Raw genomic sequence first — 26,463 nt, 5'->3', positions numbered from 1 at the left:
ATTGTGCTATGCTAATGTTCCACCAAGCACACAGTTCTGCATTGCTCTTAAAACTTTTGTAGACTGAACAGAATCTGCACCGTGTGTTCTCATTCATCAGAATCAGTACTGGGCAGATAGATTTATTCTGCTCAGTCTAATTTCTAGGTCTTTCAGATAAGAGGAATTATATGTGCTTCTTCCAAGTTGAAATGTTCATTCTTGTGATTATCCCACAGTTTATTTTCTCTGCCACATCAGAAATACTTTGGTGGCTGTCTCAGCCTTTAAGAGTCTTCACAGAGCGACCCCTTCATCTCACATATTCTTTTCATACAAGAAATTTGGAAAACTAATCACAAATTTCCCTTTGGTCTCACTCATCACATCTACCCTGCAAAAACACAGTCATTGCCTCATATTTCTACTTCTTACTCCTTTGTTCTGAGTGGATTTGTGAGGCTTGAAACTACATTTTGAGAGGGAAGTCATGATATAATAGCTAAAATATCCTCACCTTGCTTTTTCTTTTTACCTTATAGAGCAAAATATTAGTTCCTATCAATGTATAATCTACTTGATAATTGTTTTAATTTAATTTTAAAAAGCTTTCATTTTACTTTCATGTTTACATGTAGATAGAGTTGTTCTTTGGAAGGCTTACCTTTCATGTCATCAGTTATCCTAGTATTTTATTATAGGATATGAATATATCACATCCTGCAGTATCCTGCAGTATCTCCCTTTTACTTTAAGATCATTAGGATAGATTCTGCCTCTGTTGTGTCTATACAGCAACAGAATTACTGATTTTGATGAATCTTTGTATAAAATGGTAACAGTAATGGTAATAAATCCAATCTTATCATGACTTATGTTCATATATGAGAATACTATAATAGTTTTTCTAAATAAGGAGTCATCTCATCATTCTTACTGAATCCAAATGATAGAAATTATTGAAATTTCTTACCTTTCTCTGTGTCATAGTGCTTGCTTTGATGGTTTCATTGTACAATTAATGAAGGTTAATCTGCTTTTTTATTTCTCCCTCCCTGTGTCACATAGTCTCACTTATTCTCCCCTATTGCAGATCAAGGAACTGTACAAAAAGTTGTTGTTCTACCCACCAACTTCTCTGCAAGTGGAGAACTCATTTTAGAAGAGATGGAAGTTTTTCAGGTTTGGCTTTCTCCTTCTTTTGTTTTCCCAGTGTGTATGTTCACACAAACACTTTGTTCTAACAGACTTTGACAAGGGCACCTGTGATTTGATAAAAGATCAAGTAAATGTGCATGCTGTCAGTTTGATAACCACATAAAGAGGCTTACAAAATGTTGACTGTTGTGAAGGCTATAGCTAGCTGAAGCTCTTCTCCTATATTTCAGTTGCCTATTTTTTTATGTTGGCATACTGGCTAGAAAGATTTTGATAATCAGTTTTTTAGAAGGTCGTATTATAATGGCTTCCAGAAGGAGGCTTTTATCATTGGCATCACTATAGAGACCATTGCTGTGTTTGGTTATAATTTCAGATTTCTTTACTTTGATTATCTGAAGATCTTCCCAGTTATCAGTTGCAAAATTAAATCAAATTAGTGTTGTTTTTGCTTAACTCCTGTTCTTCAAAGTCACATGCCTTCTGGAGTCAAGAAAGCTACATGTTTAAAACAACATAAGCTGAAAAGAAACACAAAAAACTACAGGGAGATAAAGGAATAGCCTCTGTCAATCACTCTGGCATGTAACAGTTGTAATAACCTAAAGAAAACGTTCGACCTCATGTCAAAAAATCCCTCTCAAATACTTGAATGGGCTATTCATTAAACAATAGTCTCAGGGCAAATGGTAGTATGCCTTTATAAACTTAGTTAAGGATTTTGTCTCAGCCTTTTCTCTATTTGATTGACAACATACAAAAAGGGAAATCTAAGCTTCTTTATTGAGGCAGCATTAACAGTTTCTGTAGAAAAAGGAACACTCATAAAGGCATCTGTGTTAACACTCATAAGGGCATAGTTAGTCTTTGTACACTCATAAGGGCATAGTTAGTCTTTGTAGGCTTTTGTTGAAGGCTTCCTGCTAAAAAAGATATATGTGAGTGATATTACTTAAAGCACACTCTTCACCAAGATATTGCTAATTCCATTTACTGAAACATGAATTAATGCAGCATGAAGATAGGTGGGCTGACAGGTATCCTCAGCCTAAACTTCTGTGGGTTTCTGGGCCTCTGTGAGCAGACCTTTTTATCCTGAACCCTAAAAACCATGATATCATAATTTCTGCTGTTGCAATCTGTGTGGCATCATGGTGTTCAGATGAGTCTCTCCAAAAGAGCAAGGGTGAAATCATGGGCCCTGTGCTAGTTAATATCAAGGGTAGCAAAGAAGAGATCTTCCAGAGTAAACAAGAAAAGGAGAATGTGGCTTCAGATCCAATGTTGCATTTGACCTATGTTCTCCAAACAGTTCATGAAGCAGCTCTGAACTTCTCCAAACCTTTGCCAATTCACGATTCACAGATTTTCTAGTCCTGACCTCCCTGCTGTGTTGTGTTCTACTGCAGTTAATCCTCGCCCACTGTTAAGGCTTTCCATTGTGACTGAGCAAATGCTGAATCTTAAAAAAATACTGAACATTTTTATTACCATCGATTTTATTACTTGTTTGGATGAACATAATGACTTAAGGCAAGGAAAGTAACAATTCCTTTTCCAACTCTTCAATATTTGATTTGGACACAGACATTAATAGACTGCTATGATGACACACAGTAGTCTACAGTACTGTCTCTGGGAAAGAAACATTCAAGAACACTCAGGCCACTTTAAAAGAATCTAGTAATTGATAATCTGAATTTATATGTTGCATGGTAATCAATCTGTATGCACTGTAGATAATTTGTAGGAAAAGGATTTTGTATTCTTATCTGGATCATGTGGTAAATATTCCTGAGCTATTTTATGATTTTTCATTATCACAATCATTTAAAAAACCCCATTGTGTCTTATTACAAAGTTAAAATAATGACTCCTGTATTTCTGTGATAGCACAGATGCAGGTTAATTAAGTGTAAAAATCCTTTTAGATACATGTAATAATAATAATGTGTTTGAGTTTCAACAATATATTTTGTGAGACATTATTTGTTTATATGCCATTTGTTTAGTTCTAAAAATAGCTGTACTTAGGAGTGAGTGGTTCCTTTCCAGGATATAAAAATGTATAGCTTACTTAGAAATTACTTAGTTTTTAGTGACTTTAAAATATTAATTTTGGGACAGAGTTACTGACAATGGTTTGTAACTCTGTTTTTCAGAGTAATTCTCCTATAACATCAATGAAGATTTCGTCTAAAAAGGTAAGGGAAAATGGAGTGCCTGCTTAGTGCTTATTAAATGAGAAGCAAATTGACTTAGATGTTAGAATATCAGTTCTTGTGAAGCACACAAAATATAGGGGGATTTTCCATAATGAGTACAGAAAACTTGAGTGAAGTTTGCAGAAGCTTTTTATATGCCCTTCAGCCACTAAGATAAAACGATTTCTATTCATTATCTATAATTTCTAATTCATTGACAGTCAATTTTCTTGTTTTGATTTACAATTAAGAAATCAAAAAAATACTAAAAGAGGAAATTCTCCCTCCACATTTTTTTTATCTAAAGTCCCAAATAGAAATTTTTCCTTGAAACTCTGTCTGATCAGTGTAAAAAGGCAGTGTTGGGGCTGTTTGGTCCATGGTGCAATTGTGGGTGTTTGTTTAGTAGTAATAAACAATGACAATAAGAATGATGAAAACAGCCAAGAGGATTTCTGCTGAAAAGCTTAACACACAAGCTAAAAATGTGTATTCTATGATTTTCCATGCAAGATGGTGCTCAATATTTTACAAAGCTACTACTAAGTAAATATTATTCACTAACTCATATTCGGTATATATTTTCATTTTTATGACAAAAACATCAAAAGAATTTCAAGCAGGTTTGTTCAATATAAATTTATATTTTTAGAATGATTAATTGTTTTTGAATAAAGCAGTAATTTTGGCTTAGATTTGGATAATGATCTTCTACCTTTGAACTTCTCTTGCAAAAGCTCTGATTTATTGTGAAAGTTCTCCTGGCTTATTTTTCCAGGTATATAAGGCTATCAGAATCTGGCCATAAGCCTCAAAATAATCTCTAGATTTTACATCTTGGAAATGTACACACTGGAGGATTCAACTAGGAACTCTGCATAATATTTATTAAAGTGACTATGTGCAGAGAAAAGAGTTAGTTCAAAGGCTTGAGCCAATAATCCTCACTGAATAAGAACCAAGTTCTAAAATCTGAGCAATGTTAACTTAGTCTGTCTGCCCCAGAAGAGAACAATGACACTCAATGTCCAAAAAACCATTAACATTCCCCAGTGTTTATAGGTGGAAATAATACAGGTCTGTTCACCTGGGAGGTTTCTGCTGATTTTGACTTTGTATGAATTTCTTGGCTCCCCTCTTGGTCTTGAGTTAATTCAGACATTAATTGCAAGGTTTTTGGGGTGTGTTAGCCAGATCTTGAAACAATCTGAACTAAATGTTCCCATTTCCTGCTGCAGCAACAGCTGTATGTGAGCTCAGAGGAGGGGGTGACCCAGGTGTCCTTGCACCGCTGCCACATCTACGGGAGCGCCTGTGCCGACTGCTGCCTGGCCCGAGACCCGTACTGCGCCTGGGATGGCAGCTCCTGCTCCAGGTTCTATCCCACAGGGAAAAGGTGAGCAGGGGGAGGCAGCCTGCTGCTGTGTGCAAGGGAAGGTGGTTTTCCTTCTGCTGCGTGGCCTGGGGTGTTGCAGTGTGATGGAGCAGTGGGATGTCATTTCTTTCATACCCCCATAGATGTTGTGCCTGGAGTTACTTGTCACCTAGGGCTGTATGCTGAATGGCAGAAAAGCTTGGCTTTTCATATTTAATAGATGGGAAAAAAAAGGGAAAAAAATTCCTAATCATAAATATTAATCTTTCTGTCTCACGCACACAAAATCAGTGAGACATTTGTTCCCTTCATTTAAATTCAATTACTTCTATGGATGTAATTATGATAGCCCTAAATACAGCAAAAGATCTCTCAGGCTGTCTGAGGAACAAACTCATTTATATTTTTTGTTCCTCATTTGCTCCTAAGTGACAAGAATTATTTTGAGGAAAATTTTAGGCAAATATGATTTCCATGTAATGCCTGTGGATTTGGGTTTTTTTGACATGAAGTTTATTAAAGCAGAAAGCGAAACCGATTTCTGTTTAATTTATAACAGAACTAATAGTCCATCTCATAATCTTATGCAAAACACGAGTCTCTTTCCTCCTCCCAGGGGAAATATTTAATAGCAGAAGGCTGCAGTGAGCTCTTGTCTTAATAAGATTTCACTTCATATACAAACAAAGCTTCAGAATACACAATGAAGTGTTACTGCAGAGGAGAAAAACCTTTCAGATGTATGCTCCCTACAATTACCTGGAAGGAGGTTGTAGCCAGCAGGGGTTGGACTCTTCTCCCAGGTGACAAGCAAAAGGACAAGAGGAAACAACCTCAGGTTGTGCCAGAAGAGGTTTAGACTGCATATTCTAGAATCACAGAACCATGAAATATGCTGAATTGAAAAGGACCCATCAGGACCATTGAGTGCAACTCATGGTTCTTCATGGGACACTCCAGGAATCACACCATGTGCCTGAGAGCATTATCCAAATAATTCTTCAAGGCTTGGTGCTGTGATCACTTACCTGGGGAGCCTGTTCCAGTGCCAGCCACCCTCTGGATGAACTTTTCTTGATATCCAGCCTAAACCTGTGACTGTGCTCAGTGTCTGCAACTCAGCTGCAGGTGCAGAATGCCACATACAGTCACTGGGTTTTATTCCTGTTCCCTCATAGAAGGAGACAGTTGACAGAAACAGGCTCTGCTGTTGACAGAAATGTGGATCTGCTGATAATAATGTCCTTCCCTGGACAATTGTTTTTGTTATTGCAAAGTTTTCTTGACTAATTTCTTTCTTGAGATTACAAGGTAAAGCCCAAACTTTACCTTGCAGTTGGTAGAGTACATGAGATTGTTAACTGCTTTCATTCAGAATATTCAGCCATCAGTTTGCAAAATTACTGTTTTCTTCCATGGAACAAAGGTCACAATATGGAGGAGGAAAGAAAAGGAAAATCCCAAGTCTCAGGCTACCTAACTCCTACAGTAACATAGCTGCCAAAAGGTACAAGGAGCTGTCAGGTGCACCCTGCCTATGCAGTTTCCAGTTTGCCATCCCCATTATATACACCCACCCAGGGCTATTTCCACTGGGGCTTACTTTCATGCTGATACTTTGTTTGCAGTTTTCTCTTTATGCCAAACCAAAATAAACACCTCAAACTGTATGGAAAAAGGTCTGGTTTTCATATGTGAAGGAAATGAGTTGTCTCTCTATCTAACAAGACAGATTATGAAGGAGAAAACATTGGTAATTAGAGCTAAATCCCATTGTCTAGACAGTAGTTTCTGCTGCATGCATTTGCTTGCTTCTTCTTTTGACACTTCTGTCTCCTGTGAATTACTTTAGTTCCTCATGCAACATTGATTTACCCCAAAACATCTGATGGTATTACCTTGATTTTCTAACCACCACTTAAAAAAAAAAAATCTAAGTTTACATTCTCAGAACTGCTTAATGCAAGCAACATGCCATCCCTGACAGTATAGAGCAGCTCACAGGAGCACAAGAACTTGGACATTCACTCAGAAATTCTTCATAGCCTCCCTTGACTCATGTAAATAGTTCACAAGGGTTAAGACCCCAAGGCATAAAATGAAATATCTTTGATGATAAACACAAAAACTATACTTGGAATTTCAGTAATTACTCCTTTGAAATGTCACCTTTCAAACATTTCTGTTTCAAACGATGCAGTGAAGGATCAGGTGCCAGGGGATTATGAGCACTCTCTCTGGGTGTTTGTGCACTACCTGGTATAATGTGGCCATGGATGCACACAGTAGCACTGCAGCTCCAGAGGCTTTCTATGGTTTCTGATCCTCAAGTCTTAGTGTATGGTTTAGAATACTGTTTAATATCCCAATGGTATCCATTTCTAACAATCTATAACCAATATATTTTTTCTTCAACTTGATAAATACTGAACTATCTTTATAACTGAACTAACAATACTGAATAATACTGAACTAACAACATTTAGCAATGAAAATTATATATCTTAATAATAATAGCAATAAAAAAAATGTGTACCAGTTTTCATGCACTGAATTCTGTGAGTTCTGACCCCTTAGCTGAGGAGGACTGAAATTCCAGCATTCCCAGTCCCACTAAACTCCCCAGAGAGTTTCCTACAGAGTTGTGATTTCACATCTGTCATCCAGATTATATAATAAATTCCCTATTTAGAAGTATCCTGATACTTGGTGAGTTTTATTATATTTTGGAAATAGTCACATCCCTTTAAGTGGAAGACAGAATTGAATCTAAGCTCTCCACCATTCTGGATGAATACTTCAGTCACTCTGCTACAAAGGTGCCTACAGGCACCAAAAATAAAGTGTTTGCTAAAGTCAAGGTGAGAACATGCCCTTTATCATAATTTTGTGCTGGTGTGTTAGATATGAGCAATATGAATCTTATACATGTCATTGTTAGCTGCTTGCCTTTATGAAGAGTTCCAGCTGGGAGTTCTGGCATTGAATGCTAGGTATTGTGAGTGAACAGAGGTCTCTTTCATGTATCACCTTTGATCCTTCCATCCCCATACCTCCACTGCACAACTGCTTTACCTACAAAAACTGCACCTTTTATAAGCTTCAACAGGTGCTTCACCTAAACAGTATATTCACTCCAGCAAGCCTGCCCAGAGTAAAGCACATTCACAGTAGGTCATGAACTATCTCTAACATTTGATCTAGTAAAAGACCAAAACACAACAAATCCACAAATAAAAAGGTGGTTATTTTCAGTGTAGCTATCTTGGAATAACATTTTGTTTTTACAAAATATTGCAGGAGGAGCCGTAGACAAGACGTGAGACATGGAAACCCTCTGACTCAGTGCCGAGGTTTCAACCTGAAAGGTACTATAATTTAGAGATCCTATATAAAGGACACATGGCTTTCTTTTATATGATTCATTATAACTGACATTATCAGTATGGTTTACTGGTAAGACATAATTATTTTCCAGGTCTGAGTTTTGTTTTGATTTGGTTTTAACATCTTTCCTTGCAATTACACGACACTTACAATATATGATAAAATTATGAGCTGTGAAATACATAGTTCAACATACTTGAACTGGGAGGCTGACACTGTTGACTAGAAAAAGGTAAAGTTAATTTGAGGATTTATCTATCTCTGTTTCCCTTCAGTGTTTATTAATGCCTCTTCATTCATTGAAGCTTTGGACCTCAGAATTTTTCTGAGTATTGAGTTCTGGAGTACACCTTTCACCAAACAGCTGGATCTAAGCCTGTTTTTGATTTATGATTATTCCCTTCTCCCTTTACATGGGAAAAAATAACCTATTCCAAATTTCTTTATGAAGTCTCTTATTTCCAGCTGTGCAACTGTTTAGTCAGACTAAACCTCAGTGGTGAGGGTGGCCAGGTGAGCCAAGGCTCTGCCCTCCCAGCTAGCATTTTCTCTAGCTTGATGGACACCAGTCAAATATGCCTAAAGTCAGAGGAGTAAACACATGTATAAATGCAGCTCAATCTTCATGTGTGTCTGAGTTAGGCAGTGGCAGTGTATGCCATCAGACCAAGGGCACAAAGAGAAGTATGCACCTTTCAGCCTGAATTTTGAAGTATGTTGTCATCTGTACCACCTGGAGGCTAAATAATAGAGCTGATTGTAAACATTTTTATTGATGTTTTCCTAATCAAAGAATAATGCTTTAAGATCACATGTGAAAGGTTCTGTTAATAATTCTACTGGAATAGTCTCCAGTGGTTGTTGGAAGAATCTTCTGGATCAGAAAAGACCACATCAGTCAGTAGGGTGTAGATCCCTCTGCTTAAATGAGCCTTTCCCCATGAGTCACTATTAGGTCATTTATTGAAGCTGAAGAGTTTGAACAGGTAATTCCAAGAGATGACCCCAGTGTTAGAGAATACACCTGGGCTCTGAGAGATCTGTGGTGAAGCAACCTGAGCTGCATGTCTTCCCCTGCAGGCATGTGCTGAGACCTCCCACCCACTGTCTGTCCCAAGGGTGGGTGTCTCCTCATTCCATGTGGAAAATGTGAGAATGTCAACTGTCTGCTTTCTGGCCTGAGGGGAAACAATTGTTTCAACCTTGACAATCTTGTGAAACAGGTTTCTTGTTTTGCAGCCACTTTTGTAATGTGGATGTATTTATAGGTTTATGTATTTTAGCCTCTTCATAAAGGAAGTTTCGGTGGCAGTAGTGGGATATAGGACAGGCAGATGGCATGTGTTTCCCCACAAAAAAAAGAGTAAAAGGAAGAGCAAAATATAATTAGAGCCATTTATAGAAAAATTACTATGTTTGGGGGAAAAAAATGAAATCTACCTTAAGGACAAAAGAGCAGAGAGCCAAGCAAAGCCAAGGAATCTTCCAAATTCATAGAGAACCATAATGCTGAATTGAAGTCATTAAACATGGTAGACCTCTAAGCACATATAAACTCAATATTTTTGGCACATTGTTATTTTTAAATAAATCATCAAGAACTAAGCAATCTTGTATGCTTTCTTTTCACATCTGTTTAATATTTTTATGTTTGTGTTAGCCCTTATAGCCAGTACAGAAATGCATTTTGAATGCTAAATACTTCCACATTATTCTCCTAAAAGTTAGAATTAGTTTTGGTACAACTTCCTAAATGTGCTGAAGGACTAGAACCAGGCAAAGTCTCCTTACTTCAGAAGAATGGTTTTCAGTTTCACATATCAGTTGATGAAAGAAGCTGAAAAGAATGGGAGATAGAGTCTGAGGAAGGCCAGTCATAGGACTGTGCAAAAGCAGAGTCAGATTTTAGATATGGAGACCTCTAGGTATTTGAAGTTCTTGTTTTGTATCCATTGCTCCTTTCTTCAAAAAAAAAAGAGTATTTAATATATGAGGCCACCTTTTAAATCCAGGGGTGCTTTGTTTTCAAGAAAAATATTGTGATTTGGACCAAGCACTGAGCATCCAGAAGTTCCTACTGGTAACTGCCAATTACTCATCTGTTGAGACTATAAAGAGACACAACAAGTCTAAGTGATGACATATGCTCAGCACTTGCCCAGGTGTTTCTTGAGTGCTATAAATCTGTCGTTCTCTCTGTTGCTGGCCTGTCTAAATATTCATCACATTTCAAGTTGAGAGCCAAGTCCCTTCCTTATGTTGGAAGAGAAGCAGAGGAGCAGGAGCCCAGCCTGCCCTCTCTCCTCCCTGGGATGCTGCACACAGCTGGAGTAGCTGGAGCTTCTTTAGGGCATGATGCTTTATTTTTGTCATACAATCATATTCCCCCAACTCATTCTCTTCTGGAATAGTTGAAAATGAAATAATTTCACTGAAAAATATCCCTGAGCTCAGTTATCCCATGAGAAAAGTTTACCAGCTTATAGGTGTCCTAATTTCTAATAACAGACCATGTCATGCTGAAAACATTGGTATTTGAAACTGAATATGCTTCTTTATATTTCATTTAATTTCCTTGAAAATTTTTCCCATAAATTACTTATTTTTGGCCAATATCAGAATCAGGCATACTTCATTTAATCTACATTACAAAGAGTTGCATGTTTTCTTAATCAAATCACCATTCACAGTATCCTGACCTGTTTTCTTTTTCTTTCTTTTTTTTCTAGCATACAGAAACGCTGCAGAAATAGTTCAGTATGGAGTGAAAAACAACACCACCTTTCTGGAATGCACACCTAAATCTCCTCAGGCTTCTATTAAATGGCTGCTACAGAAAGACAATGACAGGAGGAAAGAGGTGAGTAATGTGAGCAGGAGCTCTGGGAGGATCTTCAGTCAGCATCACATTCCCTCCCCAGACAAAGGTGAAGGAGGGAATGTTTGTTTTTATCAGTTGTTTTTATTCAGCAGTCTGGCTGCAGTGAAGCTTGAGAAATTGTGTGGATGCAGGATAGTGACCATCTTTACTTGTGTGATAAGACCAGACTCAGTACATCTGGGACTTCCTACTCTGATTTCTGTCAGATCAAAACAGCTACCAGAAAATTAAAGACTATTCACACTGACTAATTGCAAACTGAAGGTTTGCAGCATTCAGAACTTATTATTGATGTAAGGAAATAGGCACAAAAGCAGTAACTTGTATAAAGTTCAGGAGGAAGTCAGCATGCCGTAGCTCCTCTGTGCTATTGAAGAGATAAAAGGCAAAAGTGGGGGAAATGTGAAAGGTTTCTTTAGCAAGAAACTAGTCTGGTCTAAGAACACATATTGACAAAAGCATTTCCTCACCATGGTGCAATCACATTTTCAATTACTGCACTCTCTAAGGCTCTCGAGTTTCAGCACTGTAATATACAGTATGATTGTTTATGGGGAGCGTGCCTTCCTTAAGTAATATAAAAAGGGAAAAAATCCATTTCAAATCCAAGGCACTTACTATATGAATAAAAAGGAACGTCTTTCAAAAGGAACTTTTAAGTAATGTGGTGTCTGTTGATAGGTTATAAATACTGTAATGTATTACTCTCCTATCAGGCCATTTTACAAAAACAGAGAGGACTTAAAAATATCCCACTGAGTTTTCTAACTGTTCAAAGACTCAAGCCATGTCCTGGCAATAGGTGCAATTCTTTAACCCATTGCATCAGCAGAACATCTCCCTTTTTTGCTCTTATGTTGTGTAACTGTATTAGAATCAATGCAGTTTCAAGGTACAGCAGACAGAATAAAGCAATCAAAGTGTTAATTAGATTTCAAGCTATCAGATTTCTGGAAATCTTCCATAACGTCTCAAAAAGTTTACAATAGCAGAATACCATAATAGGTAAATTAGTTCCCAAGAGAACCAAGTATAATGCAAAGTACAGTAGCAAAATAGAAAAACCATTCATAAAATACCAGCAGTGGTTTCTTTTCATAATGAATTGAACTAGCAATTTTTACTTTATACTGATATGCAAAGGGACATCTGCACATTCATTTATAATTGGATGATAACAAGCTCTGGTAACTTGCTTCTTTCAGATGATGTGATCATCTCCTGGGACAGTGTAGAGTCTGAAACCAGAAAGGAAATAGGAGAGTACCTGTGCTCCTGGTTAATATTGAGCCAAGTCCCACTTGAGACCACTGTGGTGATAATTTTTATACAAGGCTATAGCCTCTGCAGAGCAGATAGAGTTCTTCAGCAGGAACCTGCTCAAAATCAATATATTTAATGAGAAGCCACCTTGAGTTCAATGCCAAATTAGCCTTCCTGGTCCTGCACCTTTCTTCCACTGTCTCAGCAGCAATCTCTTGATGTTGAAAGGGACATTCTCAGGAGTGCAACAGGGCAAATAAAAGTTCATTTCTTCAACTCTACTGTTTGAACATTATGAAAACATCCATTTCATTTGGTTTCCAGATTTTCATCTTTGTCTTTGATCAAATTTATTCTAACATAAGAAATAAAAATATTTAAGTCATTATCTTTTGCAGCACCTGCCTTCCTTGAGGTCAGCTCTCCCCTAAAGGTAGCAATATCGGTGGTCTCTTTAAGATAATTGCATAAAAATACCGTGACTTTAAGAAAATTACATTTGAAGTGAAGCTTCTCAGAAGGTCCAATACTCAGTTGTTCCACAGCCTTCCCTAAAAAGTTCCTTTTTGGCCTGCAGGTGAAGCTGAACGAGAGGATCATAGCTACTGAGCACGGGCTCCTGATTCGCTCCGTGCAGGACAGCGACCGGGGGCTTTACCACTGCATTGCCACGGAGAACAGCTTCAAGCAGACCCTGGCAAAGATCAACTTCAAGGTGCTGGACCCAGAGGTGGTGGCTGCCATGACTGACAAGTGGTCCCCTTGGGCCTGGGCCAGCTCGGTGCGAGCGCTGCAGTTCCACCCCAAGGACTTTGTGGGCGCGTTCAGCCACTCGGAGATGCAGATGATTAACCAGTACTGCAAAGACAGCAGGCAGGCAGCTCAGAGGGACGAGTCCCAGAAAATCAGAGGGGACTACAGCAAACTAAAGGCCCTTATCAGTAGCAGAAAAAGTAGAAATAGAAGAAATCAATTACCTGGATCTTAATTTTATTATGTCGTAATAGATATTTTTGTCCTCGGTGTAGGGGGCTTATATTTGTCTATTGAGAACAAATTTGTGCAAATCTGATAAAAAAATTAAATGAAAATCCAGCAAGCCTCATAAAAGATCTGTCTCCCAATTAAATGCAGTGTAACCTAACTAAAGAAAATAACTCAGAGCATTTTCTTTCCTAGATGCTTAGTGTCTCTAGGCTGGGCTCTGTCCTAGAAGCAGCACTGGGTATTCATCTTAAACTAGATTCACCTTTAACATCTCAGTATTTAATTACAGCTGAATAGAAATTTTTGCAAAATCAGTGCATTATCTTGCAACTCTGGAGCTGTACCAACTAGACTGGTGGTCAAAGAATCTGGGTTAAGATGCTTACTTTGAATAGGATGGTACTAAGATTTCCTTGCACTGCATTTAAGAACATGAGTTTCTTCTTGTTTACTGCTCATAATTGGGTTTACAGCTGTCACTCATTGATCAAATCATGTGAATGCATGTGGTTAGGAAGCAAGTAAAGTGTAGTAGAAATGTTTCATTTGCTCAGAGGTCAAATGAAGGAACAAACAGAAGAAAAGCAAAGAATTTACACTTTATCAGAGTAAGCACTGATTATTGTGCATAGTATGAGTTGTAATAAATTAATGAATTCTGGAATGTAACTTAAAATATCTCTGCTCATATTGATTTTTATTAAAATAGGATGTCCTATAACACTACATAGCTTTATAAGTGGCACAAAGGTAACATGAGAATGTTCATTATACATACAATTTTGAAAAACACCTAAGTGACTTAGGTATTTTAGCTACTTTTCAAAGGATCACACTCCAATTTCTTTTCAAAGGACAGAATGTAGATAATACTGTATAGTGCAAGTTCAGAAATGAAAAATATAGATTATCTTTATTCTGTTCTGTGATTAAATTGGAGTTGGTCTGCAATGTGGAAGCAAGTCATAAGTGTCTTTGAAAATTCTAAAACATTATTTTTTCAACTGTTTTCTCAAAATTGCAAATATTTTAACTAGAATTTTCTAATTAAACCATTCCCATTTTCCAGTCTTTGTACCCTTATTCTTTTCCATGTTATTTTCCCAATTTGCTCTGATTTTCAGTTCTCTGCTGAAAAGCAGATCAGGAAAAGGAAAAAAAAAGAAAAAAAAAAAGAATGAGGGAAAAATAAAACTGAAAAATAGGTTTGGGTCAAAAACCAAAAACTATAAGTTGAGAGGCATGTTCAAACAGAATCTTTTGTTTAAAAAGCAGCTGTCAGGTCTAATGAAGCAAGTTTTGTTGAAAATTGGGTGAGTTTGCACCAAGCCATCCTAGGAAAAGCAATCACTTTGGTTTTTTTGAGCAACACAAATGCCAAAAAGAGGGACAGATCATCAGTCCTTTTACTATGTAAGAGTGTTCTGGAAGCCACTGAGTCTGTTCAAAACAGTAACAGGGATTTAAAATGTACAAGTACCTTAGAAAAATCACATTTATGACATTATACTAAAATATAAACTGATGTTCAGCTCAAAATTAAGCTATGTTAAGTTAAAATTCTGCTTCTATTGGAATATTGTGGGAGTAACTCTACAGGGCATGGGAAAACACTTCTGGATTTGTGCCTGTGTGAATTCAGTTCAGTGCAATGGGGGTAACACTGGTATTTGTCTGCCATTAGTTGGATTGTCACTTTATCACCACCTCATGAAGGATAGCTGGGAAGTGAGCCCTGATCACACCATTGAAACAGTCTCTAAATCCCTTTGATGCTTGTGGGAGCACTTTGAATTTAATTTGTGTTCTTGCTGCTTGCATGGCAGGGCCAGCCTGTTCATATATTGCCATCTAGTTAAGTGCTCTCCTTACTCAAGGCCTAAATGTACATTTCTGCAATATTTAGCCATTGATAACTATGGAAAACATCAAGAAACTTCCTCTGACCTCCATGAGATTGAATTTGGCCCCAAGAGCAGGCAAAGTAGATTCTGGAGGAATCTGTTTTTTTTTTTTTTTTCTTTTTGTTTTTTTTTTTTTTTTTTTCCCTGAACATGACTGCCTTCTGAAATGTGTAAGTGACAAACGAAAAATCGAGTGCCATGAAATGGAGCTACCTCCTGGAATGACACTAGTGCATATTCTCTGTATGCTGCCATGCTCTTCCTATCTCCCCAGCAGATTCACCACAGAGTTGGAGTGATACTAATGTCTGTGGTGAGGATCATGATTGCTTCCAGATGGAATACAGTAATTAATAGGTATTTCAGGGTACAAACTGCTCTTTAAGTGGTAAGGTACAGTGATATTTTAATAGGCCTCCATTAGGCCTCAGAAATTACAGTTACACTGTTTTCTAATAGACTATTGGCAATAAGGGATTCTGTTAAAACAGTCAGCAGAGCTCAGAGTTTCATATGATTATAAAATAATATTTTTAAAGCTGCTTCATATACCATTATTATGGTATGACTGTTTAAGGGATTATACTTAAACTAACATTTTTCCTGCTGCATGAGAACTCCAGTATATAAATATAATAAGCTTCTGTCAGTGCACAACTGGTCCAAGCTTCCATGCTTTAGGAGCCTTCCTGCATGTATAGAGGTCAGGAACCAAATGCTCAGCTGGTGTAAACTGATGTAACTTCCTTGCTGTCCTTGTAGCTACTGGGGTTGATACCAGCTGGGTATTGGGTCTTACATGTACAGAATAGACAAACTGCAGTTTTTGTTTAAAGTAGCCCCTCTACTGTAGGTAACACCAAAACTTAAGACTGTAATATTATTTGTGCTATTTAATAGTTCCTATTTTGAGGAGTTCTAAATAATGTATATAATTTTATTCCTTAAAAAAATGCAAAAGTTAAAATGATTTCTAGGCATAACTTCACCAAATGTAAAGATAATGTCGTTCTCTGCCAAGAACTTCACTGTGTATTGGTATTTTTTTTGCCTTTTTATTTTGTGTAGTTTGTAAAGTTTGCTTAAATCTTGACTTAACAATGTGTTCTTTGCAATTGTTGTTACTGTAGATATGTGTGTTTTATTAAGAGGATCTTGGTTTTAAAAGTGTAGGTATGTCTATAAGTTCCTAGCATGATGAAGCTGTCATGACAGTGAATATGCATCATATAGTGTGTAAGAAAGAACAAAATGTAGTTTAACATAGTGCTATTTAATTGAATATCTAAAAAGCCCAACAAAATAAAGTGTGTTGCAACATCTAAAACAATTGTTGGTTTCCCCCTTATGGATGTGCATTTTAAAAAGGAACATTTTTTTTTTTTTTTAAGAAAAGAACCTGAAAAGGAATTCCCTAGATTTTTAAAATAAATTCAAGAAAATATTTGGAGCATCAGGTATTGTAGCTGGTCAGTTCTGAGCCTCACTGTGGACTGAAGCCCCAGTGACAGAAATAACAAGGAGCTCAGGAGGAGTCAGAGATTGTCCCATGTAGGCACCTTGCATAAAAACAGGGTACTTTTCTTTTATTCATTTTTTAAGAAGAGAAGAAAAAAATTTGTTTTCTCCTAGGAGTATAAATTAAATCAGAAACGTCTGACTAAAAATGGGAGTGAAGTGTAAATGCTTCACTTTGTGAAGTCCTGACTTTCAGCTGAGACTCCTGGCATTCTGCTGGCATCTCTGCAGGGAGGACAGGCTGCTGGGGCTGCACCATGGGAAGTCACAGCTCTCTCCCTGTTTCCTGGCTTGTACTTGGAGTGAAATAACCTGCCTGACACCTGCAGTATTCTTCTTTTTCCTGCAGTTATCATCCAAGCAGTGTTATTGCTGCTCTTCTTACTGGCTGTTTTTCCAGATGGGTTTTAACAAGAAAGCATAGGTCCTCTTCAGTTCTTTGGGATGATAATGTCACGAACACTGACCTTCCCAACAAGGTTCTGGATCATTAAAGGTGGATTTTGATTTCCCAGATAGATAGGTTGCTGCAAGGCTTTATGAGGTGTGAGTGGATAAGATGACCTCACTCCAGGATTTTCATACTGGCTGGTTCCTGGATGTGCTGTTATTGGAGAGTTACCTGCTTGGCACTCAGACCAGTCTGGGTCAGAAGCTGAGTTGTCAAGCACTCCCACATGCTGTAGGAAATGTTTGGATAAGGCTCCAAAACAGATGGACATTTACAGAGTTACACTCTGGGAAAGCTTTCCCAGGTCTGGTCCTCTGCCCATCCTGCTCAGTTGTCTTTTACTGATCTTCCTCCCTGACTCTTTTTTTCCCTCTCCTGCAGAGTTCAGCAGTTTTTGATTCCTTGACTCTGAGCAGTAGCAAAACAAGACATGGGACATCTCTGGACATCAAATGTGAGACCTCTGGGGGTCTGATCCTTCTCCCTTGACTTTCAAATGTCTGTTAGATCACTTTTTTCCTCCATTGGAAGCTACTGCTTTTTCTAAGGTTTCCCTTCGTGTGGCAAGACCTTTCTAAGGTTTCCCTTTGAGTAAATGCAGGATGCAGAACTCAGGCACTTCCTCATGGGACTGAGCAGTGTCAAGCACAGCCCCCTCCAGGCAGCCACAGAAGCCCAGAGGTGACCAGTGAAAAATGCCTGCACAGGAGGGGCTACCAATGCTACCAATGCTATGGCTACCAATGCTATCAGATTGTTGTTGCCTCTGGAATTAATTGTTGCCTCCAGAATGAAGTCAGCAGATGTAATTCTGTTGTGCAGGCATTGTTGAACAGGTTGTGGCATTGTGGCACTGTTGTAAAGCAATGGACTAGTCTCAGGAGATCAGTGCCTCTTTATCCTTTGCACTGCAAGTGGCTTGCTGAGCCCTTCTCATGCACCCCAAGTGACTTCATGGGCTATGGGCCAAGCACAGCTACACACAGATACCAGTACAGCCAGATATGCACACATGGAGCTACCTGCATACAGGGGAGCTTGTCTTTCCATGCACTACTTACCTTTCTTTAACATTAACATGTGTCCTCTTCTGTTTCCACATGGGCAGAATCAGTCCTCACAGTTCCCAGACATCAACAGCTTGTAGGTATTGCTGTTACCATCTCTGAGAGCATTTTAAAGACAAGTAATTAGTCAACAAAATCTATTCATTCTCCAACTTATCTTGTTCTGTACCATCTCAATAAGATTTTCTCTTTAGCATCAGGAGACTAGCACAGTGTGAGTAATAAAAAATGTGCTGTCGTTTAACTTGTCTAATCTAAACTAAAGACTGAGATTTAAAGATGCTTTGGCATTCTGAACACTCCAAAAAACAAATTCAACACAGCTGGCTCAGCAGTCAACAAATAATTACTCTACAGTGATAGACTGTCCAGTATCCCAGGACTCATTATTGGATTCCATATATAGCTTTACAAAGCAAACAGCATTTGTGTATTCTTAGCACTCTATCAGCTTCATTATTCCTGATTTGAATGCCTGATAAACAAACAGCCTTATAAATGAACCTGAATGTTTGCTGAGCTCCACATTCAAGACAGTTTAGACCAAGGGATTTCAACATATCCAACATTTTATAGAGACATATATTTTTTCCAAAAGGATTTTAGGGGAAAAAAAGAAAAGCCAAATTAAAAAATGGCCATTATTGTTGTCCATGGCAAATGAGAGTTGATAAAAAGGATTGTTTTCTAGCTTGTACAGCAACATGCAGTGTGGAGAAGGAATAAGAAAAATGCATTTGCTTAACCTTGGGTTCACAACCCTTTGGATAGTTGCTGTTCCTTGGCTCTTTGCAGTAGTCCTTTTTCCAGTATCTGCCCTCCCAGTCTGCATTTCAAAGGCCCCTAAGAGCCATACAATTTATACTTTTTTTCAAGCTCATAACTTAGCACATGATGTCCAGGGAATCCTTTCAGGCTTTTTGTATAAGACCTTAGTAAAAGCTGTATTACATGCAGTTTTACTTATGATAACTGCCTAAGAAATTTAATTATTTTATTCAATATTTGGAAAAAAACTTGTCATATCTGTAAGGCTTTGCTGAAAATGGCACAGACAGAAGGACAGGACCCCAGAAATAAGCAGAGCAATGGAACTTGCTTACATGCTCCTTACTGTTACCATCTTCAAAAGATGCTGCACTTTATTTGTTTCATCAAGTTTCTTTGCTTTGTAGTGTCAGCAAGTAAAATATAAAAAGTATAAAACACCTCCAAGGTATTTGTAGCCTTTGAGCTTAAGAATAAGGATTGGTTCTAAACTACTAACTCCATGTATATGTTCACACTCAAGAAACTTTAAAATAATATTTTGTTCCATTTTTTCAGCACTTTCATGTTGCAATGTGTTCTTTATTCTATACATGACACTAAAAGTATCCTAGCTAAAGAACTTTGTTTTGGGGAACTTAAGATATAGTAAAGGATATAGATTAAAAGTATTAATAGATTCTATTATACAGATCTATTTGTCAGATTCCCAGTCTTAAACACCTTCAGTTAAACTATCTGTAGGAGAAATTATTTTTTAACTCAGCTTAATAATGAAAATAATTAGTCCAAGCTGTCCAAAGCAGTGAGCATGAAAATAGTTCCTAAGACTGTGTTCTTTGGAAGGATAAAAGCTTTTGCCACAGAAGAGAAAGATCACTTCTATTATTACAGAAACTAATCCAGGTGCCCCCTTCACATATATGGGGCAAAAAGGAGCTTACAAGTTTCCTTCCCTTTGCAAGTTTTCTAAGGATTAGAAAGGTAAATTAGAATTACCTATATATGTGTTTTTCCTACCCATGGATCTGTCCTGTGCTGTGCCTTCCACCTAGAGATGTCTGAGCTAAGAGGAAATGGTTAAAGCAGAGAATGCCATGCCTGCTGAGCTATCCAGGGCTCCAGAAGTAAGGAATGATGTGTGGTAATTTGGTAACCCCTGGCCCTCTGGAGCATTCTGGAGTCATCTCCCTGCAGAGGGGCTGTGGTGGAGCAGTGCACACAGGCCAAGGAGCCCTACATGGACTTAGAGGCGGTTCGTTTTCCAGTGTTGCTGGAGACCAGCTAGAGATTAACAAAGAAAGAATTGCCCTGCCAGTTTATTCGTTCCTGTCAAGAAGGCAAGCTGTTATTTTGAAAGGAGCTAACGACACGATGGCGAAAACCATATAAGCTGAACAGAAACTTCCCCTGTATCCTCCAGCCAACTGTAAATTCAGCCAGCAGAAATCTTGGAAATGGTACAAGCCTTCCTGCATTGAGAGCACTCAGGTTGGGGTGCCAAGAATAAATCTCCTCTGAGGGAAACCTCTGAAGTAAGTGCTGTTGCCTGAGCCGCTCCTGGCTGTGAAGGCAGAGCTGAGTGTGGCAGACAGTGTCATGCCATGCCAGATGCTGCACCCCCAGCCCTGTTTACACCAGATTCTGCCTTTCTTGTCAGTGTGAGAGGAGAAGGAAATGGTGCAGTTCCCCCCTTTGCCTCAGACTGGCAAATCTGTGCTCTCCTTCAGTTCACATCACTCTGTGCTGTCCCAGAAAGCTGAGACAGTAAGAAACACCATTACACTGGTTGATTAAATCAATTTGCAGCTGCTTTTCATCACCAGAATTTTGCAAAGCAACCACTGGGTCTTGGCCATTATTTTAAGTCACTCTATGAGGACAGAGCACTAAATTGCACAAAGACATGGTTGGGTGATAACAGCATCCCAAAGAAGGGCACGTTCAGCAGCCAGAACTCTGATTTACAAATAATTCTTGGCAGTGTCCTTTTTCAGCTGTAAGATGGGACAATAGTTTCTTAAATGTTTACAGCATGCTGTGCATCTGAATTTCACTAAACAAGGTGCAATATACTTCCAACTTGAAATTTAGCTACTGGGAAAAAAAAGCAGAAAATATATAATTAGCAAAAGAACCAGAATTTAAGTCAAGACAGTTCATGCTAAAATACCCTGAGTCTTAATCAATGTCATAAACTACTTGGCTAATGTATTCATCATCTAGCCATTCCTATTACAGATCCTAGGGAAGATCCAGCAAGTATTTCCTTGGAGACTTGTTAAAATGCAGCCCAGTCCAATGTAGTCACTTTCTCAATTTCTTGAGCCAGGTTCCTAGTGAAAACTCCTACTGACGTTACTCAGCTTGGATGGGTGAGGGATGAATAAGACCTGTGGGATTTGGCTTTCTAGGAACCATGTTCAGTCTCCCTTTCCTGTGTCCAGGGTCTTCTGAATTAGAAATCTCTCTCACCACCTGGTTAATGGTGATCTAAAAACTCCCTTCATAAATTTGTTCCAAATCCCTGAGAGGAATATTTATTTCTGTGTTATTTATTTTAGGTTACTATGGCCATAGTTACCATATACAAATTCAGATTACTGCAAACACACAGTAATGAGAAAACATTCAGAATATATGTTCAAAAAAAGGGAGAAAAATAGTCTTAGTAATATTAAGAAAAAAAATCTAACTCCAAAATTAGCATTAAATTACCTCCTACACATTCTGGTATTATATAGAAATTAAAATGCACTTTGATGCTGATTTTATTTAACAAATCTCTGTTATACCTGCTATAATTTTATTCTTCTCCATACCTCCAAACCCTAAAACCCTGCATTATTTCCTCTACTCTGGGTGATTAGTAAGGTTGCTAAACAATTTCTTCACTGGATGTTCTCCCTTGTAGGAATAACCATGTTTTTTCAGGAGTGAGTGCAGTCCTAAACCAAACAGAGACACATGGATGAATTTGTAACCCCAGCTGTCCTGTGACTGTACTGTTCAGTCCATCAACCCCAGCAGCACCATTTTTACCAGTCTGATGAACTGTGGCAGCTGGGACCTGTTTGCTGCCTTGAAGTTGCCTTTAAAGTTGGCTAGATGGTGCTAGAACATGCTGCATCACATTAACGAGACCATGGCTCACATTCTTCTTACTGCTGACCAGAGACTACTGAAAACTTGGGTTTACAATGTGCCTCCACACTTAAGAATTGTAAAATGAGCCAGTTCTACAGTTTGGTCCTGGACTAGAAACTATTAGCAGTGCACTGCTAAGCGATTTGGTTTTAAGGATGTAATTTTTTAAAATGTAAATTTAAAAATCCCTTCCATTGCCATTGGTAACAGCTCCTTGGCCAGGTACTAGGGCTTTGTACCTCTGAAGGTTTGTCTTTCTTCATAAAGGTATTTCTACCAGTTGTGCAGCTTTACTTTTCTTGCTGCCGCAAATCTTGACCCTTGATCTCTCTGTCTTTGCAGGGTGGTTCTGTGTTTCTGTTTGTTTGCCTGTAACTCACTCAGGTCCAAAGACTAAAAGAAATATGTAATTTAATTAATATGGCAGAGCTGCAGACACAGTTGAGCACAGCCTGAATTTATATTTTCATTTGGCTGGTCAGAAAATTGGTTGCAATTCAAAATGAGTATGTCATTCCAGATCTCACACTCTGGTCTATGGACAGCTACACACACATAGCAACAGCTGAAATGAAAATGCAAGTCTCAAAGGACATTTAACCTCCAATATTTTCAGCTTCTCTTATCACCACTGACCTCACATTGCATACTGGCCTTTACACAAAGATAAAAAATGGGTTCAAGCTGATGAAAAATAAGTTACAACAAATAAACATAATGTATATCTATACATTCCTTATATTCCGCTTGTAAGTAAACAATTGCTGATATTGTTTAACTAGCCTTGGGAAGATGATTTGGACCTTTGGTGGTGTGAGCTAGCTGACTGCTGTAAAGCCTGCAGGAGCATCCTGCACAGCACAGGGTGTCCAGGGACATGAGCAGCCCCACAGCTCAGCCCCTGCCATGGATGTAGCTCCATGTTTGTAAAATAGCAGCAGGTTCCCTTGCATCTCCAGTTTTAAATCTGAATTTACAAAGAGATTTTTTTGTGCAACCCATGTACTGGACAAAACACATAAAAAAAGAACTGACACTGAGAAAACACTTTCCTGTTAAGGTAATATTGATACAGCTGTTTACTGCCCAAAACACTGAGGGAAATAATACCTTGATGAGGTCAAAGGGCTTTCAAATAAACATTAACACACTTTCTGCAGGAGTGAGTTTCAATTTATGGCAGAAGGATGTGTCACATGAATGCAGGTCTCATTGATTCATTCATCCAGGATTTGCAGCTGTCAGTCCTTCTTGAGCAAGAGGTGTTGAGCAAGTCCCAGCCACAACATTGGGCTGCTCTGCATAGTATGAACCAGAAGGAAGCTCTGGGCTGGATTTCAGTGCAATCAGAACAGGAGGGAGGTTTAAATGCTCAAAGAGAACAGTGTTTATTTATCTGTCAGGTGACAGTCCTGAACAAGGCTTGTGAGCTTTCTTTTTCTTTTTTTTTTTTTTTTTTCCCATGTAAATCTGAATAACAGTGTCATGACATACTTAGATACCCCTGCTCAAGATGCAACAAGAGAGCTAATCTCAAACTGGTTGAGAGAAGCAAAAAAATCTCTTCTGGTTGGAGAGCAATTGGATTTGAGTTAGGCCATGATCTGTGATTGAAATGGGAGGAAGAGAGGATTCTTCCTCTGGGTGTGTTTATCTGGGTTTGTACATAATCTGAGAACAGACGCAGATTCGTAGTTTTTAATCAGAATAATACCTGCTGTGGAAAGTCTCAAAACTCCTAAGAGCTTGGGTGACTGCTGTGCTCACCTAGGGGCAGATGATTTAGGTGATTGTGGCCAGAAAGTAGGTCAAGTGGGAGTTTTGATTTAGGCATCCAGAGACAGAGATGCGAGATATTGAAGAGACAGTTCTCCTGAAGACCTGTGATCAACACAAAAGATAATTCCAAGATAAAACCCCAGACTTTCTCTCTAGTGCTGGGCAGGCCTAAACCCAGCAAATACTGTGAGTGGAGCTGCTTCTTTCATATTGCACTGACAGTCCCAGCCCAGTCTTCTGTTCTTGGCCCTGCTCAGACACACAAATGAGGGGCTCCTTCTAGGTCACAAGGCAGGGAAGAGGCAGCAGTGACAGGGCAGGACAGCCAAAAGGCTGCAGAATAACTGAGTTGCTTGGCAGATACCCATGAATGATCATTGACCTCTTTATGTTACTGGGGATCTGCTCCCAAGAACTGCTTCCTCCACCTTACCCAGCTTCCAGACCACTCCAAACTTAATGTCCTTTCTTAAAAGTAGCTCCGAATACCCAGCACACCTCTGTGACCACAGCACCTGATCTAACTTGATTTTAAATTACCTAATTTAATTGTAGGAAATGGCCTTTGGCCTTATGCCACTGCTTTTAAAATAATTGCTTCAGCCCTAGTCATTATATTTATGCATGAACCACCCACTTTGATATGGAAATTGCTGCAGCCCAAGGGGATTTCATTAAGTAATTAGGGAGGAGAGCATATAATGTCATTTGCTGTAACTGGATCTACAGAGTTAATCAATAAGTGACCATATGTGCATGAGCCTGGAGCATTTCAATGCCCTTAGCATCCTTGTGAAAAATAAAAACAATGCAAGAGGGATCTCCTTTATCTGTGACACAATCTTGCAGTATAGGGCATATTTTCATTGCTTAAAAGAATTGCACGAGCCATGCTGTCACATCAAACTGCACAAATCAGGCAGATTTATTGTCTGCCTGGAAATGCTCTGCAAGCAAAGAGCTTTGTGGTTCCAAGTCCAAGGCTTGACAAGCACTGTAAGAATAAAACCTGCTTTCTATCAGAGCCTTCAGAATCAGGCCGTGTTGTGCATTTATATTCCAAGTTTGCTACTCTTAAAGGTCAGTTTTGTTCTTGAGTCTGGAAGAAATTCATGTTATTAAGTGTTAATGCAGCTGTAAATACAGCTTTTGAGCTTTTTATTATTATTATTTGTTCTTCTGTTCTGTTGGCTAAAACCCTGGACAGCTGGTGTTTGCTAGATTGCATTCTTAGGGTGAAGAGTTTGTCCTACATACACAGAATGTGTTCACTCCTCAGGAATCAAGTGACCACACCAGAGCTAAACAATACATAAAGCATGCAATTTACTTTGGACTGCGATTTCTCTAGATGCTTAAACATGGTGCATTTATTAACTTTTGTCTACAAACCACTGATTTTCAGTAGAAAAATGCATGAAAAGAAAGAACAGAATCTTTTACTGGGAGGCATTATGTGGAGGCTTGCTAACTTCTTGCTGCTTTCATACCTTCTCATTTGCAGAACAATCTCTGAACACAGAAACAAAACAAAGTGGGTGAATTTTCATTTGGAAAAAACCTGTTACTAAAGCCAAATATCTTGAACTGACCCTGACTGCACTAAAGGAAAAGTTTCCACTGGATTTTTGGGAGCTGGGATGGGCTATATAGTTGAAGGCAGAGTAGGTCATCGTGTGCAGCAGTTCCTGTCTGGTTTGCCATCCAAACCTGTGCTGTTTAAATGGCAGGTTTGGGTCACAGTCCTCAGCTGCTCTTTGGATGGAGTGGTGTCTGTGGGCATTGTGATCCACTGGCCTGGGCTCACATTTTTATGGCTCATTACAACCAAAACAACCTGAGCTTTGGGCCCAAGGTCCAGGAGAAGCTGAGTAACTGTTGTTTAAGATCCACTGAGATTATTAGTTGCCATTAAGCAAGCAGTGCTGCAGAATGGGATCTCTGAACATTTGGGTGAGAATGTCCTGCCTGTGGAGGTTTGAGCTGCTGAAGATGGAGCGGCTGTCTGAGGGGAGTCCCTCTCTGAGTCCCACCTGGAAAAGGTGTAAAGGGGTTTTATCTTTTGGTAGCACATTTATAAAAGGCTTCAGTCCTGCCAAGAAACCTGTGATTCTTTTCCAGTCCTTTTCCTAATTCTGTAATGTTCATAAATTGATGACACCAGGAGATGCCTGTGCCTTTGCAGTCAGACTGCCAGCACTGCCCATCCCAGACTCTGCAGTGCTCTGCCCAGAAATGTCCCCCCATGCTCTGACTTAGCTGTTGTCACACACTGAATAAACCCCTAACACTCCATGTGGAAAAGCCCTGGACACATATTTTCAGTGAAACCAAGGTTTCTTTAAGCTGAGGGGCTGGTGGGAACTTAAAGACATTATCAGTCTTGTGTATGGGGCTGCATTAGGCAGGGGAAATATAGATCATGTCCAAAAACATGTTTGTGCATATTTTCCCCTATTGCATTCAGTTTAATTTTGTTTGTTTATGACAGTAAAGTTGCTCAAGAGTGAGGCCACACCTAACTAAAGGGACATAATACAATTTTATCTTCCTTGTTTCTGTTGTCTCACTGCCATCACTTTAAACACCCACCCC

The 26,463-nt window shown here is 38.7% G+C and overlaps 1 protein-coding gene across 1 annotated transcript in view; it reads left to right on the top strand.

Moving 5' to 3' along the window:
- The window catches only part of SEMA3C (semaphorin 3C), a 115,404-nt gene extending 98,936 nt beyond the window's left edge, over positions 1–16,468 (top strand). The window contains exons 13-18 of the mRNA XM_079303153.1: positions 1,073–1,161; positions 3,300–3,341; positions 4,580–4,737; positions 8,017–8,084; positions 10,833–10,963; positions 12,825–16,468. Of these exons, the coding sequence (XP_079159279.1) occupies positions 1,073–1,161; positions 3,300–3,341; positions 4,580–4,737; positions 8,017–8,084; positions 10,833–10,963; positions 12,825–13,235 (899 nt within the window). The 3' untranslated portion in view covers positions 13,236–16,468. The remainder of the gene's footprint in view (positions 1–1,072; positions 1,162–3,299; positions 3,342–4,579; positions 4,738–8,016; positions 8,085–10,832; positions 10,964–12,824) is intronic.
- Positions 16,469–26,463: the final 9,995 nt, after the last annotated feature.

The sequence above is a fragment of the Erithacus rubecula genome, assembly GCF_903797595.1.
Source record: "Erithacus rubecula genome assembly, chromosome: 4".
NCBI classification, from domain to species: domain Eukaryota; kingdom Metazoa; phylum Chordata; class Aves; order Passeriformes; family Muscicapidae; genus Erithacus; species Erithacus rubecula.
This window is presented reverse-complemented; position numbering and strand designations above follow the sequence as displayed.